At 38.8% G+C, this 22658-nt stretch overlaps 1 protein-coding gene across 1 annotated transcript in view; it reads right to left on the reverse strand.

Annotated features, from left to right (window-relative positions):
- LOC126365881 (dynein axonemal heavy chain 6) overlaps positions 1 to 22658 on the reverse strand; it is a 1020408-nt gene that overhangs the window by 535700 nt on the left and 462050 nt on the right. Inside the window, exons 33-34 of the mRNA XM_050008578.1 lie at positions 13624 to 13809; positions 4614 to 4994 (exon numbers count right to left, since the gene is read on the reverse strand). Coding sequence (XP_049864535.1) covers positions 4614 to 4994; positions 13624 to 13809 — 567 coding nt within the window. The remainder of the gene's footprint in view (positions 1 to 4613; positions 4995 to 13623; positions 13810 to 22658) is intronic.

Consider the following 22658-nt stretch of genomic DNA (forward strand, 5'->3'; position numbering starts at 1 on the left):
GATCAGACTCTGAATGTGGCTCTCCAGCAGGGATACGACTTCCTCAAATCCTGCCCCGAAATGAGATCCATCCTTCATGAATTCCTCCCCACTCCACCAAGAGTGTCTTTCCGCCATCCACCTAACCTTCGTAACCACTTGGTTCATCCCTATGAAGTCCCCAAACCACCTTCCCTACCCTCTGGCTCCTACCCTTGCAACCGCCCCCGGTGTAAAACCTGTCCTATGCACCCTCCCACCACCACCTACTCCAGTCCTGTAACCCGGGAGGTGTACACGATCAAAGGGAGAGCCACGTGTGAAAGCACCCACGTGATTTACCAACTGACCTGCCTGCACTGTGACGCTTTCTATGTGGGAATGACCAGCAACAAACTGTCCATTCGCATGAATGGACACAGGCAGACAGTGTTTGTTGGTAATGAGGATCACCCTGTGGCTAAACATGCCTTGATGCACGGCCAGCACATCTTGGCACAGTGTTACACCGTCCAAGTTATCTGGATACTTCCCACCAACACCAACCTATCCGAACTCCGGAGATGGGAACTCGCCCTTCAGTATATCCTCTCTTCTCGATATCCGCCAGGCCTCAACCTCCGCTAATTTCAAGTTGCCGTCGCTCATACCTCACCTGTCTTCTACAACTTCTTTGCCTCTGTACTTCCGCCTCGACTGACATCTCTGCCCTTACTCTTTGCCTTTAAATATGTCTGCTTGTGTCTGTGTATGTGCGGATGGATATGTGTGTGTGTGCGAGTGTACACCTGTCCTTTTTTTCCCCTAAGGGAAGTCTTTCCGCTCCCGGGATTGGAATGACTCCTTACCCTCTCCCTTAAAACCCACATCCTTTCGTCTTTCCCTCTCCTTCCTGAAGAAGCAACCATCGGTTGTGAAAGCTAGTAATTCTGTGTGTGTTTTGTGTGTTTTGTTCATGTGCCTGTCTGCCGGCACTTTCCCACTTGGTAAGTCTTGGAATCTTTGTTTTTAATATATTTTAGCATGTACCCATATTTACAGTGTGAATGGAAAATGACACGTTCCACATAATTATGATATATCACATGACATGATCCATGGAACATGAACCTAACTAACTTTATTGCATGGTGACTGATTTTGTTCTTAGCACATCTTTTGGCACAACACAACCTGATAATGTGTAATAACACAGCGGATGTGATTATCAATAACTATTAATAAAAATAGTAGATTGTAAATTGGGCCCATGGAAAACACTGTACAAAAATTACAGTGGAATTGGCATTTGACATGGCTGTTTTTGCAGATGACACTACATTTGATATGCTAAACTTAGCTTTTCCACAGGTACATGACCCATCTGGAAAGGATTTGGGAGTAGATGTGTGTGAAAGCACTGACAGATTCAGTTTAGTTGTTCCAGCATGGGCTGACATTGGATTGGATATTGACAGGATGCTCTTCATACATTGTTTGAAGGGGTGGGTGGAGAACTTAGGACACTGTAGATATGAACAAGCTGTTCTCGACCAGTGCCCTCCTGGGAGTAACAGCACAGACATGGGCACAGGTAGGCAAACACGTGATGTGCTGGCAGTCTTGGAGCAGGATCATAGCAGTAGTGTTTATATTTTACTGCCCATGCTCAGATGGCTAGTGGTGGCCAAGTATGTCATGAATGCGTAGAATGCAAGAATGCATGCAATAATATCTGGTGGGATGTATACATTACCTATATGAGCCCTTAGGTGAGAGGAATGGTCTTGCGAGTGCCCCTGCCTGATGAGGTAGCATTGGAAGAGCCTTACATAGGGTATCTAATCAAGATCTATATTTGGAGGGTTAGCTATCTATGAAGACTCATACACGCAAAGGGTCAGACTTGTCATGTAAAAACCTCCAATGAGTATTTTACCACTCATACTTAACATTACTGAAAACCCATATACTAAATTTAAGCTGCTGATACAAACTAGAAATTACCTATACAAAATCACAAAAATGTGTATTTCCTGGTTTGACATTTGCATCTACGAGATGGATACCCCTCCATTTACTATCTGTTGTTACAGTGAGTGGACTGTAGATGATCAGGGGAATGTGGGCTGTCTCATCAAGGCAATACTCATAGAACAATAATCTGTCTTCACAGCTATGTTAAGAAAAGAAGTTAATATTTGTTTTTGGAAGCACTTGCTTTGTTCTAACCAAAAATCTTGCTCCAAAAATTGTTTTGTAAATTGAGTTTCATGGTATAGACAAACACTGAAATAGTGCATACATTTAGTTACAAATAAAAATGAAACACTTTATGTGACAGACTATGGTTCAGTGACATGAAGAAATTGAAGATAATTATTTTCATAAAATGACAGTCACACATTTGATTATCAGCTGCATCCAAAAGAAAAGTCAGGAGCTAAAATTTCATTGCTGGACAAAGAATTAGCTGAATGAAGATGGAAATAAATGGCTACAAGCAGCAGACCTGAAGGACAAGTGGATGTGTGGCAGAATACAGGCTATGTCATACTGGAGTGGAAGCAGGAAACAGCAAGGGTAAGTGAAGAACAGGGACTAGCAAAGGTCAACGCCAGGGGCTTATGTTCATGGTTCTGCCCCCCGCCCCCCTCCCCCTGCCGCGCATGTACCAACTGCATCTAGCAGCTCTAACCTGCTTTTGCCTTGTCCCTGCATGTTCCCCGAGCAGAACTACACCATCCTCCACACCACCCTGCTTTCTTCAGCTCCTTGCCCCGTAATTTCTCCTCACTCCCACAACCCATACTATATTGTTGTTCCCATTGGGAACTGTTATAACTCAGTCAGGTCACAGTGGCCAGAGACAGTGATTCCATGTATGAGAGTTGTGCTTGTGTGAATGTCTGTGTGTGTTTTCTACTTCACCACAAGGCCAAAAGCTAAACTGTATGGTGGACGTTTTGTTGCGGCTGCCTGTGACTCAATGTATCTTCTGTATAATGAGTAACAATCTATCTTTTTGATAATATTATTGTTATACCATCCTGGACTTCCCATAGTGTATATGTCTTCCGCTAGACAGAGATTTTTCTGGCATTGGCAGACATTTTTTGCATCATTAACAAAGAAAATGATTTTGGATAAATCAATGTAGTTTTCAGCCCACCACTCAAACTATATCATTAAGCTGCAATCACAGGTATCAGTGTTCCTCTTCTTAGCTTTTAAACTATGATGAACTGTTCATGGTACTCCTCAGATACATTGACAATAGGAAGGACTCCTGCCTTATGTTACACTTTGTGTAAGTACCTGAATGAATGTCTGTGGGTCACAGCACTATCAAATGTTATGTTTAATTAATGTAAATGACACACAAATAATACACATTTGGGACACTGTATTGGTATTTCATATTTTGACAAAATTTGCAAAGAACAAAATTAATTTTGATGTTTTGGAAATCCCGTTTTTAATTAAAAAATTGTTCAAATGGCTCTGAGCATTATGGGACTTAACTCCTGAGGTCATCAGTCCCCTAGAACTTAGAACTACTTAAACCTAACTAACCTAAGGACATCACACACATCCATGCCCGAGGCAGGATGCAACCGTAGCAGTCGCGCGGTTCCAGACTGTAGCGCCTAGAACAGCTCGGCCACCCTGGCCGGCTTTTAATTAAATGTACTTCTTATCAATCTGGAAAGAGCATTCTGGATAAAAGGTAACTGTACTTCTCTATGTATATTAAATTATGTTTTGACCACTTTCAAGTGACAATTCGGTACTCCTCTCACAAATCAGCGACAAGGCAAGAGTGCACTGTGTCACACAGTGTGAGAATTCAGGGCTGTACACCTGGCAGTTTTAAGTGCAAAAATTTTCATACTTCTTATATACTCTTGACCAATTTCCAGCTCATGTCAGTAGCTGAAATTTTGCAGATGATGATTTTGCAAAGTTGACTAACAACGGGAAAAAATCAAAACGTGTTTCAAGATGACAAGTCTGACCTTTTGCTTTTTAATAAAATATTCAGCATATTGGGCAAGTGATTGCTAGTCACTGCAGATGTACCATCCACAGGTGGCTAGACCACTTTTTTAACATGACAGTTTGGTAACTATAAGAGATGAAGTAGTGTTGGTAGACAGTGGATTTTATATGGATGATGCCTTTATGGAGCCAGCAGGAAGGTGGAGGGCAATGCTCTGGAAGGAGGCATACTAAGCCAAAGAGGAGCCATTGTTTGGTTAAGGTTCATTCAAGATATCTTCATGACATACACCCAGGCCAAGATGTTTCATCCTACTTTCCCTACAGTATCAACATCTTCTGTCGTATTTATTTCATATTACTCTCTTCAATTCAGCACACCAGCTAGCAGATGTTTCTTTTTGTTAATTTACATCTTGACTTGTTTCACAATGCAAATGATTTTTCTTCCTGGTGACATCCACAGAACGTCATGGATGAATGAATGAATCAGTGCATATCACTAGAAAACAAGACTTATGTTGTATTTTAATAACATTATTTATGTGCATTTATAAAGAAAGAAGGGTGCTAAGATCTATTATCTATATCAAGAAGGCTGTGTACTTGCTGAGAGTTGCATTGTAAGAAAATGCTGTCCTCTTTCAACATACCTGTGCTATTGCATGGTTGCAGTTTTTCTTGACAAAGGTCAGTCCTTTGTCAACATAACCTTCATACAACTGCTTGACATAATCTTTAAGTTCAGGCGGCATTGGTGCACCAAGATTCTTCAACCAAGTGTTTACATATGGCATATACTGCAATTCTTCAGGATCTATATAGACCATCCCACAGCGACTGACTGTAGCAGGGGAGGCTTGTGCTAAATCTTGCACCTCAAAGACCATGTGGACCCAAGGTGTGAGTTTTATACGTTCTGAGTTTGCCAAACATAACATTTTGTTGTCATCTAGGACAGTATTCATATTCTCAATCCAGACTGCATCTACTGGACCATCACAGATTACCCACTGATGTATTTCATCTTCACACTGTGAACATACAAGATATTTGGATAAATTGTTGGTTAGTTCACAAATAACTAAAGTAGAAGAAAACATATGATGGTAAGAAACAGAACTGAAAAGACACAATGTATCAGTATCTTACATCATTTAAACAAAGAGACAGTTTATATACAACAAGAAGGACAAATTGTACATAATTGAAAGCAACACACAATTCCATGTTTTTCATAATATGAGAAATTAAGAAAATCCTTGAATTTTGACAGGCTTTTCTGCAATTTGGTGTCACTTGAATCCATACCAGTTATGACACAAAATTTGGCGTTGCAAATTCCTTCAAACTTAACAGTTACAGTTTCCAATAAGTGTATTGTTGGAGTGATCAATTTTTCTTATTGCACTTAAGGAAGCACTACGCCCACCAATAGTTATTGTGTTTTCCAAGAGCAAATTTCAGAAGCCCTGTAGTGGTTCACAGTTTTTTCGACATCACATCACAAGATAAAGTGAACACGCTACACTGAAAGATTCAGAATCCAAAGATAAACACTAGCTTCTTGTTGATTATCTGGACTCAGACTCTTTTGTTTGCAAAATCATTTCTTCCACTGCTGAGTGACAGGTAAGAGGTTATCTTGGGATCATTTGTTATCGTTTCACTTCCGTAATTTTTCAACAGTGCAAATTTTATGTTTCAAACAACATTGCTTTTAAGTGTAAATCAGATCACATGCCGTGTTTCTAGACGAAATTCAAGAGAGGAATCTCCTTCAGCCACATTGTTAATTATTTACTTAACTTGCAAATGATGTCAGTATCCTAGGGTGGCAATAGCTATATAGTCTCAGTAGGTCCTGGGTTGTAGAAGTGATGTGGCAGAAGCTTAGTAACCAATTTCCAGATTATGATGTGCTATTTTCATTCAACACAAATCAATTCACAGTTACACACACTGTCCAAAATCACAAGGCAAATATAAACTCCAAATGCACATGGAAGTTATTAACAGATCCATTGTTTTTCTAATCAGAGCAAACAAAAAATCTTCACATCCTGTTCTCTCTGTGTGATACAGAATAGAGTTTGATGGAATTGGCTACAAGCAAGAATAGTATATACCTTGGGGATTGTTCTGGAAGCTTCCAGGAAGTTCTATATATCAGATTACTATCAAAGTAACTTTGTCTTAGCTATAAATTTACATTCCCCAAATATAAAATCTTTTACATATTTATGAAAATAACAGGTAATAGCAGTATTGTAAAATAGGACTGAATATTTCTATAGTTATTGGTTTTCTTTTAAGTTGGTAACTTAATCCGATATTAATTGTAAATCAGTAACTATATAAATACAACAACACAGGAAAAGATAGGTTGCTACTTTTTGTAAGGAAGACACATTAAGTTGCTGAGAGGTACAATTAAAAGACACTTATGTAAAGCTTTCAGCCAAAGACTTCATCAACAAAATTTGTGCCACAAACTTCTCTTCTCCCCAGTCCTATTCAATACTTACTTCCTCATTAGTTATGTGATCTACCCATCAAATCTTCAACATTCTTCTGTAGCACCACATTTCAAAAGCCTCTATTCTCTTTTTGTCTAAATTATTTATCGTCCATGTTTCACTTCCATACATGGCTACACTCCATACAAATACTTTCAAAAATGACTTCCTGACACTTAAATCTATACTCGATGCTAACAAATTTCTCTTCTTCAGAAATGCTTTCCATGCCATTGCGAGTCTACATTTTATATTCTCTCTACTTCGACCATCATCAGTTATTTTGCTCCCCAAATAGCAAAACTCCTTTAATACTTAAGGGTCTCATTTCCTAATCTACTTCCCTCAGCATCACCTGACTTTATTCGACTACATTCCATTATCCTCGTTTTGCTTTTGTTGATGTTCATCTTATATCCTCCTTTCAAGACACTATCCATTCCGTTCAACTGCTCTTCCAAGTCCTTTGCTGTCTCTGACAGAATTACGATGTCATCGGCTAACCTTAAAGTTTTTATTTCTTCTCCATGGATTTTAATACCTACTCCGAATTTTTCTTTTCTTTCCTTTACTGCTTGCTCAATATACAGATTGAATAACATCGGGGAGAGGATACACCCCTGTCTCACTCTCTTCCCAACCACTGCTTCCCTTTCATGCCCCTCAACTCTTATAACTGCCATCTGGTTTCTGTACAAATTGTAAATAACCTTTTGCTCCCTGTATTTTACCCCTGCCACCTTCAGAATTTGAAAGAGAGTATTCCAGTCAACATTGTCAAAAGCTTTCTCTAAGTCTACAAATGCTAGAAACATATGTTTGCCCGTCCTTAATCTAGCTTCTAAGATAAGTCGTAGGGTCAGTATTGCCTCACGTGTTCCAACATTTCTACAGAATCCAAGCTGATCTTCCTCGAGGACAGATTCTACTAGTTTTTCCATTCGTCTGTAAAGAATTCATGTTAGTATTTTGCAGCTGTGACTTATTAAACTGATAGTTAGGTAATTTTCACATCTGTCAACACCTGCTTTCTTTGGGACTGGAATTATTATATTATTCTTGAAGTCTGAGGGTATTTCACCTGTTTCATTCACCTTGCTCACCAAATGGTAGAGTTTTGTCAGGACTGACTCTCTCAAGGCCGTTAGTAGTTCTAATGGAATGTAGTCTACTCCGGGGGCCTTGTTTCGACTATGGTCTTTCAGTGCTCTGTCAAACTCTTCATGCAGCATTGTATCGCCCATTTCATCTTCATCTACATCCTCTTCCATTTCCGTAATATTGTCCTCAAGTACATAGCCCTCTATGTACTCCTTCCACCTTTCTGCTTTCCCTTCTTTGCTTAGAACTGGGTTTCCATCCGAGCTCTTGATACTCATACAAGTGGCTCTCTTTTCTCCAAAGGTCTCTTTAATTTTCCTGTAGGCAGTATCTATCTTGCCCCTAGTGATACTCGCTTCTACATCTTTACATTTGTCCTCTAGCCATCTCTGATTAGCAATTTTGCACTTCCTGTCGATTTCATTTTTGAGAAGTTTGTGTTCCTTTTTGCCTGCTTCACTTACTGCATTTTTATAATTTCTCCTTTCGTCAATTAAATTCAGTATATCTTCTGTTACCCAAGGATTTCTACTAGCCCTCGTCTTTTTACCTACTTGATCCTCTGCTGCCTTCACTACTTCATCCCTCAGAGCTACCCATACTTCTTCTATTGTATTTCATTCCCCCATTCCTGTCAATTGTTCTCTTATGCTCTCCCTGAAACTCTGTACAACCTCTGGTTCTTTCAGTTTATCCAGGTCCCATCTCCTTAAATTCCCACCTTTTTGCAGTTTCTACAGTTTTAATCTACAGATCATAACCGATAGATTGTGGTCAGAGTCCACATCTGCTCCAGGAAATGTCTTACAATTTAAAACCTGGTTCCTAAATCTCTGTCTTACCATTATATAATCTATCTGATACCTTTTAGTATCTCCACCAGGATTCTTCGATGTATACAACCTTCTTTTATGATTCTTGAACCAAGTATTAGCTATGATTAACTTGTGCTCTGTGCAAAATTCTACCAGGCGGCTTCCTCTTTCATTTCTTAGCCCCAATCCATATTCATCTACTACATTTCCTTCTCTCCCTTTTCCTACTACCGAATTCCAGTCACCCATGACTATTAAATTTTCGTCACCCTTCACTATCTGAATAATTTATTTTATTTCATCATACGTCTCTTCAATTTCTTCGTCATCTGTAGAGCTAGTTGGCATATAAACTTGTATTACTGTAGTAGGCATGGGCTTCGTATCTATCTTTGCCACAATGATGTGTTCACAATGCTGTTTGCAGTAGTTTACCAGCATTCCTATTTTCCTATTCATTATTAAACCTACTCCTGCATTACCCCTATTTGATTTTTTGTTTATAACCCTATAGTCACCTGACCAAAAGTCTTGTTCCTCCTGCCACCGAACTTCACAAATTCCCACTATATCTAACTTTAGCCTATCCATTTCCCTTTTTAAATTTTCTAACCTACCTGCCCGATTAAGGGATCCAACATTCCACGCTCCGATCCATAGAACGCCAGTTTTCTTTCTCCTGATAATGACATCCTCTTGAGTAGTCCCTGCCTGGAGATCTGAATGGAAGACTATTTTACCTCCGGAGTATTTTACCCAAGAGGATGCCATCATCATTTAACCATACAGTAAAGCTGCATGCCCTAGGGAAAAATTACGGCTGTAGTTTCACCTTGTTTTCAGCCGTTCACAGTATCAGCACAGCAAGGCCCTTTTGGTTAGTGATACAAGGCCAGACCATTCAATCATCCAGACTGTTGCCCTTGCAACTACTGAAAAGGCTGCTGCCCCTCTTCAGGAACCACACGTTTGTCTGGCCTCTCAACAGGTACCCCTCCGTTATGGTTGCACCTACGGTATGGCTATCTGTATCCCTGAGGCACACTCCCCACTTTTTCACTTTTGAAGGCCAGACATACCAACAATTAAAGGCAACAGCCATGGGTACCAGGATGGCCCCCTCATATGCCAACCTATTTATGGGTCGCTTAGAGGAAGCCTTCTTGGTTACCCAAGCCTGCCAACCCAAAGTTTGGTACAGATTTGTTGATGACATCTTCATGATCTGGACTCACAGTGAAGAACAACTCCAGAATTTCCTCTCCAACCTCAACTCCTTTGGTTCCATCAGATTCACTTGGTCCTACTCCAAATCCCATTCCACTTCCCTTGACGTTGACCTCCATCTGTCCAATGGCCAGCTGCACACATCCGTCCACATCAAACCCACCAACAAGCAACAGTACCTCCATTATGACAGCTGCCACCTATTTCATATCAAATGGTTCCTTCCCTACAGCCTAGGCCTTTGTGGCAAACGAATCTGCTCCAGTCCTGAATCCCTCGACCATTACACCAACAACCTGAAAACAGCTTCGCATCCCGCAACTACCCTCCCGACCTGGTACCGAAGCAAACAACCAGAGCCACTTCCTCATCCCCTCAAACACAGAACCTCTCACAGAAGAACCCCAAAAGTGCCCCACTAGAGACAGGATACTTCCCGGGACTGGATCAGACTCTGAATGTGGCTCTCCAGCAGGGATACGACTTCCTCAAATCCTGCCCCGAAATGAGATCCATCCTTCATGAATTCCTCCCCACTCCACTAAGAGTGTCTTTTCGCCATCCACCTAACTTTCGTAACCACTTGGTTCATCCCTATGAAGTCCCCAAACCACCTTCCCTACCCTCTGGCTCCTACCCTTGCAACCGCCCCCGGTGCAAAATCTGTGTTATGCACCCTCCCACCACCACCTATTCCAGTCCTGTAACGCAGAAGGTGTACACGATCAAAGGGAGAGCCACGTGTGAAAGCACCCACGTGATTTACCAACTGACCTACCTGCACTGTGACACTTTCTATGTGGGAATGACCAGCAACAAACTGTCCATTCACATGAATGGACACAGGCAGACAGTGTTTGTTGGTAATGAGGATCACCCTGTGGCTAAACATGCCTTGATGCACAGCCAGCACATCTTGGCACAGTGTTACACCGTCCGAGTTATCTGGATACTTCCCACCAACACCAACCTATCCGAACTCCGGAGATGGGAACTCGGCCTTCAGCATATCTTCTCTTCTCGATATCCGCCAGGCCTCAACCTCCACTAATTTCAAGTTGCCGCCGCTCATACCTCACCTGTCTTTCAACAACTTCTTTGCCTCTGTACTTCCGCCTCGACTGACATCTCTGCCCTTACTCTTTGCCTTTAAATATGTCTGCTTGTGTCTGTGTATGTGCGGATGGATGTGTGTGTGTGTGTGTGTGTGTGTGTGTGTGTGTGTGTGTGTGTGTGTGCGCGAGTGTACACCTGTCTTTTTTTTCCCCTAAGGGAAGTCTTTCCGCTCCCGGGTTTGGAATGACTCCTTACCCTCTCCCTTAAAACCCACATCCATTCGTCTTTCCCTCTCCTTCCTGAAGAAGCAACCATCGGTTGCGAAAGCTAGTAATTCTGTGTGTGTGTTTGTGTGTTTTTGTTCATTGTGCCTGTCTGCCGGCGCTTTCCCGCTTGGTAAGTCTTGGAATCTTTGTTTTTAATATATTTTTCCCATGTGAAAGTTTCTTTCTATTATATATATATATATATATATATATATATATATATATATATATAGAGAGAGAGAGAGAGAGAGGGGGGGGGGGGAAATATATCTAAAAACAATAGCAAACGAATGCGTTGGTATGTTGATAGACACACAAATAAACACAAACACACACACAAAATTCAAGCTTCTGCAACCCACGGGTGCTTCTTTATTCTAACCACTTTCTTTTGAGCAGTGAATACGTTTTGTCAAGTGTTGAGTTACCCCAAAATATTCTGTATGACATCAGAGAATGAAAGTATGCAAAGTATATTAGCTTACTAATTCCTATATCCTCAAAATTGGCTATTATTGCAAAAGTTGCTGAACATAGTCACTTCAGAAAATCCAAAATATGAATTTTCCTTTTAAGATTCTCATCTATAAGTACACTCAAAAACTTAGTATGCTCTACCCTGTCATCATAGCTGACTCCATTCTAGATGGCCACTAACAATAACAGCAAGGGATCCTGTGGAAGATGAGTTCCACCTTACTAACGCATGGACTGAAGAATGGCCTGGGTGACAAAAGAAATAACTAGCCTTGTATCACCCAAAAACCACCACAATTTGACTTGACGCACAAAACATGGTCAATGCTAAGCAAATTTGATAGCCAAAAAGGCAGTTGTACATATTTTTTTGTAAGTGGAGTAATTAAGTGAGGCAAGCATTCCCACTATGTGATTGTGGGGAGCCACAGGCCATCAGACACAACACGAAGGAAGACTCCACAAGACCAGACAATTGTAGATCAGAAGACTTCATGCTGGCACTTGAAAGTCAAAAGATTACATATATGCTCTAGATGTTTCACTGTTAGATTTTAAGTTGTCCGTATTATACTCTACACATGTAACTTTTTTTTCCAATGTGTGAGAAAGCCATGTAATAAGTATAGTGAAGCACCAAATAAACTGGTATAGGCATGCATATTCAAATACAGAGATACATAAACAGGCAGAATACACCACTGTGGTCAGCAACACTTATATAAAACAAGAGGTGTCTGACACAGTTGTTAATTTGATTACCACTTCTACAATAGCAGGTTATCAAGATTTAAGTTAGTTTGATTGTGGTGTTATAGTTGGCACATGAGTGATGGGACACAGTATCTCTGACCATTTTATGGGTGTACCGTGAATATCAGGACTCAGGTGAAACATCAAATCTCTGACATCACAAAAAGATCCTGCAAGAACAGGACCAACAATGCCTGAAGAGAATTGTTCAATGTGAGAGAAATGCAACCCTTCCGCAAAATGCAGCAGATTTCAATTCTGGGCCATCAACAAGTGTCAGCATGTCAACCATTCGATGAAACATCATTGATATGGGCTATCAGAGCCAAGGGGCCACTCGTGTACCCTTGATAACTGCAAAACGTATAACTTTATGCCTCACCTGGGTTTGTCAACACTGACACTGGACTGCTGGTGACTGGAAACATGTTGGCTAGTCAGGTGGGTCTCATTTCAAATTGTATCCAGTGGATGGACGTGTCTGGGTATAGAGACAATCTCATGAATCCATGGACCCTGCATTTCAGCAGAGAACTGTTCAAGCTGGTGGAGGCTCTGTAATGGTGTGAGGTGGGTGCAGTTTGAGTGATACCGAACCCCTGATATGTCTAGATATGGCTCTGAGAGGTGACACAAATGTAACCATCCTGTCTGATCACCTGCATCCATTCATGCCCACTTGGGCAATTCCAGAAGGACAATGCAACACCCCACATGTCCAGAATTGCTACAGAGTGGCTCCAGTTTAAACACTTCCGCTGATCACCAAACTCACCAGACATGAACATTACTGAGCATATCTGGGATGTCTTGCAACGTGCTGTTCAGAAGAGATCTTCACCCTCTTGTACTCTTACAGATTTATGGAAGCCCTATAGGATTCATGGTGTTAATTCCCTCCAGCACTGCTTCAGACATTAGTAGAGTCCACACCACATTGTGTTGCGGCACTTCTGCGTGCCCATGAGGGCCCTACACGATATCAGGCCTGTGTACCAGTATCTTTGGCTATTCAGTGTAAGCAAATTCTGGATCAAATACTTAAAATAGACATATGTCAGGGCTTGTAAATAAAGGTGGTAGTACCACAGGTAAAAAAATTTGCCATGATTTTACTATCACTTCTTTGAGGTACTCCTTATATGAAGTTCATCAGCAGCCAATCCTACGCCATAACAGATGTTACATGGAGCTGTGAACAACATATAAAGTGCAAAGGAGGACTTCATAGTACCACATCACGGGTGTTGTCAATGAAGATGATGTATACCAATGTCAATAACAAAATGTGTTAAGATCTCATGTACAGCTCTAGTTTTCAGTTGGAGACTAATATCTGCTCATGAAATGTTTACTCTTGTATCAGTACTAAAAGACAATAGTATTTGCCATCATAATTTTTTTCCACTTTTAAAACCGCTAAATTATTGTGAGACAGTAACAACATACCTGAACAGCAGTGCGAACCATGATTCCTAAGAGGCCATCTCTCCATTCCATTGTTAGTAAATTCACTTCACCATAAAGCTCTCCTAAAGTTACAGATTTGGGATTTAATACATACGTTATTACAGGCCGATAAACAGGCCCTGGTACACCATCAGCATGTAATCTAGTGAGCGTATCTTTCAGTACCTTAAAAGAGACATAAATTACAACACTGTTTTTTCTCAAAGAAGCAATTACTATTAAGTCCAATTTATTGCAAACTTAGAAATTTATCGTTGCAAAATATGAGTGTTACAACACACACACACACACACACACACACACACACACACACACACACACACACACACACACAGAGTGGGTGGGGAGAGGAGGTAGGGAGAGAGGTAGAGAGAGAGAGAGAGAGAGAGAGAGAGAGAGAGAAGGAGAGAGCTATGGTCTAAAAGATTTTAATTATTCTTTTTTCATTATAGACACTGGCTGATATTGGAAATCATGCACATATCATGGAAATCCTGGGTATATCACTGGATGATCCTGGAAATCATAGGTACATTATAGCTGACTTGGTTGGTTCGTTCATTTCGGGGAGGGACCAAAGAGCAAGGTCATTGGTCCCATCGAATTAGGGAAGGATGGAGAAGGAAGTTAGCCATTTCCTTTCAAAGGAACCATTCCAGTATTTGCCTGAAGCAATTTAAGGAAATCATGGAAAACCTAAATCAGCATGGCTGGACATGGGTTTGAACCATCATCCTCCTGAATGAGAGTCCAGTGTGCTTTAGCCAATGAGTTTCCATGTTACCTAATACATGCCATGTATAACACAGTACTGTATTTTGAAACTTGGTATGATTTGATTTCTTAAATTAATTTATTTTAATTTGTATTATGTTATCCAATCTGATACAAGAACAGGAAATGTAGGCACGCAAATGAGCCACAAAAAGTGTGTCAGTCTCCAGGAAACCATACCTCAAATCACACAGCAAGCATTTTTATTGTGTGGTAAAAGACATTGTGGGTTAAAAATATCATGTTTTAGATGCCAGTTCCAGCTGTCGGAAGGAACCTGAAAGTGCACAATTGGAAGCCCCTTTAAATATTAAATATATTGTTGGTCCATTATATAAAAATCAGTATATGATTTTACAATGATCAAATTATTGTGCCATAATCAATAAGATATACCTCACAAATTAAAAATATGCAAAAAATTCAATTTTTGAGATGAGGAATTTTCATGACAATGATTATCACTTCAAATACTGTCATAATATGAAATAAAAGAGATATGATGCATTTTCATGAAGTGTCACCCAAGAGTTGAAATCTTCCACTTAAACATGAAATGATCAGTTTAGTTATTCTCAGGGTCAATATCAATGACTGAATAAAAAATCTTATACATCCTGTTCATATTGCATGTCTTTTTTGGTGCCATCATGTGTCATTGCTGCCATGATCAGATGTCAATCTTGTAGCAACCACAGTCATCACCAGTTATCTGTATTGCAATTCTGCTACTAGCTTGTCACTGATGTAACCATCAGCTCTAATCTGTGTAGTAGGCAACCTCATTGCATGAAATGCCTCTGCGTTTCTGGTAACTACTCAGCTGTCTTCTGGCACCTTCACTGTACTTTAAATGTTTGCTTTCATGGCCATACCATAACCTTCAAAATTCATCATTTTTCATCATCTATTTAACAGTCCATCTATACTCTTGTACTGTGACTAGAAATGGATGATTCCACAACAGATGTCTCAAAAGTTATATATGTCCTCATGTACTCCACACATACAGCTTTATTCCATATTCATTGTGTCCACTTGTAATTCCATCACCTAACTAACTCATGGACAGGGCAGTACATACATCTCCACAGCAATTAAATGCACTAGGTTATATATACACACACTAATTATTGAGATACCTGCAAATGATGCCCCAGCTCTCCTACCATTGGCACCACTAACACCAGCTGTACCTCCACCATTTGAACTATACTATCCGAGAACAGAAAAATCATCTCCAGCAGTAACAGGTGCACAAGCACCATACATAGCAGTTACATTAACACCACCATCATCTACACCAACGCCATCAACACTTGGCTTACCATCATCATATCATATTTGACTGACCACACACCAGGTAAGACATCCCACAACAACAGACCCTGTTTCTTTTAATGGAAACTAGGCCTATCATCTCTCAAGCGTCTCCCCACTTCGATCCTTCATTAGCCCTGAACCATGTCTTTGCAGTTGGAAAAGTTGAACCATGAATGATATGTCTCACATAGAGCAAATTTCCTTCCTTAGATCTCATTGATCATACATCTCAATGGAAGTTTTTTATGTGTTACCTGTACACTTGAAGATAAAGATGACTCTGTATTGAGTGAGAAGCATGGCTTTTATAACCAATTGCCCCAAGGCAATCTGACTCATTAGTGTTAAAACAAACCTGCATATATCATAAATCAGCTCTTGCATATTATTCTGAGCAAGATTATGCTCCCTATTGTGCTACAAATATCATCAGTGGTTTGCAGTGGGCTGTGTCATCTCCAAGGGGTTTGGGAGATAGGCCAGCTGCAGTGGCTGAGCAGTTCTAAGTGCTTCAGTCCAGAACTGCATGACTGCTACAGTTGCAGGTCTGAATCCTGCCTCAGGCATGGATGTGTGTGATGTCCTTAGTTAAGTTAGTTTTAAGTAGTTCTAAGTTCTAGGGGACTGATGACCTCCGATGTTAAGTCCCATACTTCTCAGAGCCATTTGAACCATTTGATTGGAAGATAATGGGTTTAAAACAAATGAGGGCAATGGAAAACACAATTTTTGATAAAGTATTGAGAATTGCTTTGATATTTGTTGGCGTTGATTTCGTTTTTGTTTCTATGTTATTAGTGCCTATAATATTTTTTGTTCATAAGTGAACTTTAAAATTAAGAAAACCTTTTATGTCCTCATTCTGAGGTGATCCGTGATAACAGATTAGTGAAGATAACTTCTTTCCCAAGATTACTAATATGCACATTACTTAGAAGTGCTATTATAATAATTATTTAGTTTCTGCAGATAATAATTATTTAGCAATAATTGTTTAACTATACCTTTAGAGCTCTTCCACCTTATTAGCATTCACACCATACTATAATTACAGTGTAGAGCTAGGCTATGTCTGAGAAGTTGGTGATCACATTGTCAATCTACTGCTACCACACTGAATTACATATGTCCCACTATTGCTGTTGTTATTCCTTTTTGATTCACATGTTTTTCACTCAGGGTTTGCTGCAGCATGGATGATTAAACAAAAGACTTGTGTAAGCCTTGCTGGCAACTCTCCACATCGTTATAAAATTCTTTTAACAATTTTTTTTTATTTTTAGTATGTTGATATTTGGGTATCTTGTTATTTGAGTACATTGTCCTTACTTTGGACATAATTACAGCTTACACTGCTATTAAATGACATTGTAGAAGCCCAGATTGCCCAAATGACTTTGTGCAAGCCCATCTGATAATTACACTTCCACATTTTATTATAAAATTTTTACTACATTATCATCTTAATACATCTGTCAATTTCTATACAGATACATTACATAATTAAAACTATAAGAAAAATATTTTAGAGTCTAGTTTAATTATTAATTGGCCATAATTTTGTAAACAGGTCTTTTTTTATATTTTTTCTGCATTTTAGCTAGTACTCTGTAACATGTGCGTAATCCCAAAAGCAAGGTCTCCTAATGTTTCATAGGTTCACAGACCTGTTTTTTTTCTACAATGGTTCACCTTGAAAGAACCTCTGTGTGTTTAAATTTTTTCTTCAGCTGAAATAACTTACTATTATTCAAGTTACAATGTAAATTTTCACCTTGCGCATGTTGCCATAATACAGTCTGGGTGACAACTGAAATTTTGTTAATTGCGTGTACAGATGTGGAACATATTGGGCTACTCTAACTCGAAAAACTCCTTCATTCTGGTGGCATGCACTGTAGGATACTTATTTCATTTCATACTGATTTTTAAAATTAGGTCCCTTCATTCGTACTACAGTGTATGGTCGTTGCCACTGTGTATCTACGTTAAGGAACCTGCCTGATCACAGGCTCTCATCAAACAACAGAACTATATTGCCAAAATGGAACTGCTTCAGATTCTGTGTTTTATCATAATACTCTGTGTTCCTTATCTTGCACTGTGCATTCTGTTTTCTCTCAAGCATTAGTGCATCTCTTGCATGCACTCTTTCAGCTCTACTACATAATCATCAAAAGTATAAATCATTCAAATTTTTGTGATATCTCAGGAATGTTATGTACTCTCCCAAAGAACAGTTCATGTGCCATATATCCCACTGCACTGTGCACTATCACAATGCATACAAAAAACCCGTATGGAACTGTCCCAGTCTATTTGCATTCTATTTATGTAATGTCACACACTGTTCCTGCCAGAACTAAAACACAACCAGACCAAATACTGCAATGTGCCTACATTCAGGCCCAGACTACATGGAGTACAGACTATGTCAACTGAGTTCCCAGAAATCCAACTGCCACTGTCAGTCCAGACTCCTGGCCAGCTCTGCACAGGGGCCCTCTTGGGATGACTGAGAACTCTTCACATATCAACTGACTTCAGCAACTTGAATAGAGCACCCCACTGCCTGATAAATCATGTGGGGGGCCATCACCCCTTCCATTTCGGCACTTCTGGCCAGCACCCAATCAGTCCTCATGTGGCCACTCATGGTCTGTTTTTACACAGCCAATGCCCTGCTGCCCTAGCGACTTCTTTACGTGGCCATTGCTAAGCCAACACTCTTCTTGTGGCATTACCACTGTATTCTCAAGGACAATTGTTCTTTCAGGCCTCTGTTCTCTGCCTTTTAGGCATTGCATTGTTTGCATATGTCACAGAGGTACACCTGACATTGAGCTTTTGGGACTTTGAAGTCTACTGGTAGCAAATCATATAGGTCAAACTTAATCACTGAGAGATTTGTTAAAAAATCATGCCATTCATCGAAATTCCCTCCTTAACAATAAGCTGTGACATTCCCGGAGACATAGCATCAAAGAGCTACAAAGAGCATTTAGTCAAGTCAAGAATTTATTCTGAAAGGGAAGAAGGACAATAAGAGTGTAAGAAGACATTAATATTGAAGATAATTAGCATTTTCTTGGAGAGGTAGGCCAAGAAAAAAAACAAAAAACAATCAATGCATGATGAGTTTATGAATGGTGGGCCCCATGTGGTTCCCAAGTCATGCAGCGACCATAAACCATAAAATTACCAAATATTCGGCAACCAGTTGCAAAATCATGTTTTATTTATTCACTTTTGCAAATTGATTTCAACTGATTAACAGCCATCATTGGTGCTTTCAACCAATATGTACCCTGAGTAGTAATACTGTCTTAAGCAGAGGTCAAAAATAAAATGACTTTATGTTTGACCCAAATATTTGTTTTGTAAATAAAAAGTGCCTTCTCTTGCTGCACTGTATTTTAGTCTACCAGATCCATTTCCCCTTTCTTCATAAGAAGTCATCATCAGTGGGATCTATAATGGTACAGTTATGATACACTTTTGTTTTGATATGTATTAATTGTAGATTATAAAACAGTTCACTTCTTTCTTTTTATGTAAATGAGTGATTATTTAGAGTTCTTTGTGTTTTTAGCTGTTATCTGCAATACCTCTCATCTGATCACATGTTGGAGGTTGCACTGCTGCTACGTTTATTAAACATAAGCTTCTTTTTATGTTTCAAACACATTTTTAAACAAAATTTTCAAAACATAAAAAACATGCTATGTTTTGTTAATAGAGTGGCAGTGTGACCTTCAGCATGTGACCAGATGAGAGGAAATGCAGATGCCAACTAAAAACCCTAAGAACTGTAAGTAATCCTTATTTACACAAAAAGCAAGAAATGAACTGTTTTATAATCTAAAAATGATACATACGAAAACAAAAGTGTATCATAACTGTATCATTATAGATCACACTGATGATGCTTAAAGTGAGAAAAGGTGAAACACATCTGGAAGAATAAAATACAGTGCAGCAAGAAAATACATTTTCTATTTACAAAACAAAACTACTGAATGGTAATTGAAGATTGATAGGCAACTGTATTTGTTGTTCTATCAGAAGAGAGATTATGTGAACTGAAAATTACAGGGAACCATATATGTGACTAAATGAGAAGAATTTCAAAGAATTGGAAGATAGTTTCTGTTAATAAATATGCCAGGTTTTATTCAAACTAAATAATAAACAAATCTGCAACTGTTTAGCTACATCTACAAATTGACAGAATTAAGGTCATGCTACCAAGTTTTAAGAAAGGAACAGGTTTCTACTAATAATTAATGAAGAATTAATACTGTAGACTGTAGATAATTAAAATATTCTTTTAAATGGCAGGTCTATGAAGAGTCAGTTCAGAAAAAAACTAGAGACAAAGAAAATGACTCATGACCAAATCTTTGCATTTCATTGCTAAAAGATTTGGCACAATGAGATGAAAAGAAAGAACAAAAGTAGATAAATAGAGGGGCAAACTATTTATTTCTTTCATTGGTGGAGATTTGCAGTTTCCTAATGACTTATGCTCTACCACCCATTGTGATTTTTCCAACAATAAAGAGGTGCAACTGAGCATGTGCAAGAAACGAGCCATTGGCACAGTAAGACAGAGCGGAACAGATACTGGTGCCTTCACAGTCAGCTGATGCAGAATGGGTGTAAGGTTCACCAATCAGGGAATTGGTATGTGGGAATCAAAAAGAAGAATGCACAACTGGTGGGTCAATCCTGATTAATTTGATGCGAAAATTGTGAGAATAAGTGAACTGATTTTAGTGTATAATTATATAAACTAGTCACGGTGATGCCAGTTGATAATAAATCAATTAAGTTAAGTGTAACCTTGAATTTTCAAGCAATAACAAGGTTATAGACATCAACAGAATATTTCTGTAATCATATGGGGCATATGGAAAATAGATTTACTGGAAAAAAGGATATGTTACAAGAAAGTCTTAATGATGGATCAAGTGATTTTGAGACTCTAGGTAATGGGTTGAAGAAGTTGAAGATCATGTAACTACATGTGAAGATAAAATCACTGAATTAAATTAGACCTAATATTAAGTCACAGAGAAACTGAAGGAGATTTTAATAAGGAAAGAACTGAACACCTTCTTTTAAAAAAGGAGATTAAAAGTGAAACAGAATGAACTTTAACAAAATCGAGTGTAATAATACTTGGTGGGAGGATTTAGAGTCTGAAACAGGTAGAACATTAAACAAACATTCCCACATGTTCAAACGTGCTACCGGTGCACACCCAATACTATTTTGGGAAGCACTTAAAGCTGTGTTACCTAGATACAGGAATGATGAGAGGAAAGTAACATCTGCAATAAGTAATTTAGTACTGGATGCTGCATACTGAGCTGTGCTGCATTAATAAGAGGCAGTCAAATGAAAGCGAGACCAATGGGAAGACAGTAAGTAAACTGTTTGTTACTGCAAAAGTAATTGCCACTACTAATTACTACACTGTGAGGCAAGGCAGTCAATGCCTTCAAGGAAAAATGTTTGTGGGTGCTATATAGTACCTAACAACTAGTTCCTAATATTAATTTATATGAACAATTTCTTATAGAAAGACTTATCAAAGAATATTTTTATTTATTATGCCAATATTCATTCACAAGCATGACTTTTGTCTGCAGTCATAAGAAGAGGCAATAATTTCTTCCATCCTGCAAGACCTCTTAAAATATATATATGCTAATCATGAAGATTTAGAGGATGGACAGTATGATCAGCAACCACAGAAAATTAGAGGTAAATTAATGATGACAGTGTAACTTAATAGTGACTTCTATCAAATATTTGTATGTTAACAACTGAACAATTGACTTTTTGTCAAGCACTAAGTTTACTGCAAAATCAAACCTAAAAATTACATCGACAAAGTAAGAAAAATTGTCTTGGATACATTATTCATTTTTGTGCTTTCAGTATTTATATGCTGCATTGTAATTTTCTAATACTGCAAGGAAGACTGTTCATGGCACCAATTTAGTTTCAACAAGAATCCATCCTTTAATTCCAGTAGCAATTATCTCTCATTATGAAATTTCATGCTGATTCATACTTTTGTGTCAGCTGTTGGGCTGCCTCCCAGCATGGTGTTGAAAAACTGACCAACAGACTAACACATGACCAATGGAACCACAACTGCATCCAGGCATGCAACTCTTTATCTGAACCAAATTGTTGTCCACAAATTTCTTCAAGGCTCCAAAAATGGGCCAAGATCAAGACTATATGGAGGATGTGTAAGGACTTTCCAGTGAAACTTCCGCAGCTTAGTCAAATCAAGTCTGATCACGTCACAGAACTTTCCTTGTATGTCCTGTTTCCAGTATCATTGGTAAAGAGCAGAAAGCTGTATGGCTACTAGCCTAATCTTGCTCCAGAACAGTTAAGAAATAACATTATACTGAAATATAAAAAAGTTATGAGATAAGAGTATGGGATTCTGGAGACTCTCACACTTTTTGACCATGTTATTCGTATTTCTGAGCAACCTCAACAACATGATTCCAAAGAGAAAAAACAATGTAGTTGTGATATTTATACTACTCTGATTGTAGATATTCTACTTATTATTTATTTTTAATTTGTTATTTATGAAACACACCAACAGTAGAAAAACAAAGATACAAATATTCCAAATAGGGTAACTGATCTTAATTCAAAATGAATGTAAAATAATAATACCAGACACATTTAATGCTGAGCAAGATGTGTAAAACTGTAGTTGCAAGAACAAAATTAATTGTAATTATTAATAGTAATTATAGACACAAAAAAGGAGAGCAAAATAAAAGGGTTATATGTGCATTTTTCTCCATGTATTATTTCCTTTTACTTTTGCTGATGAAGAACTTTTAAAAAAATTCTGGAAGATACAAATGAATTTA

The sequence above is a fragment of the Schistocerca gregaria genome, chromosome 4 (genome assembly GCF_023897955.1).
Source record: "Schistocerca gregaria isolate iqSchGreg1 chromosome 4, iqSchGreg1.2, whole genome shotgun sequence".
Classification (NCBI taxonomy): Eukaryota; Metazoa; Arthropoda; class Insecta; order Orthoptera; family Acrididae; genus Schistocerca; species Schistocerca gregaria.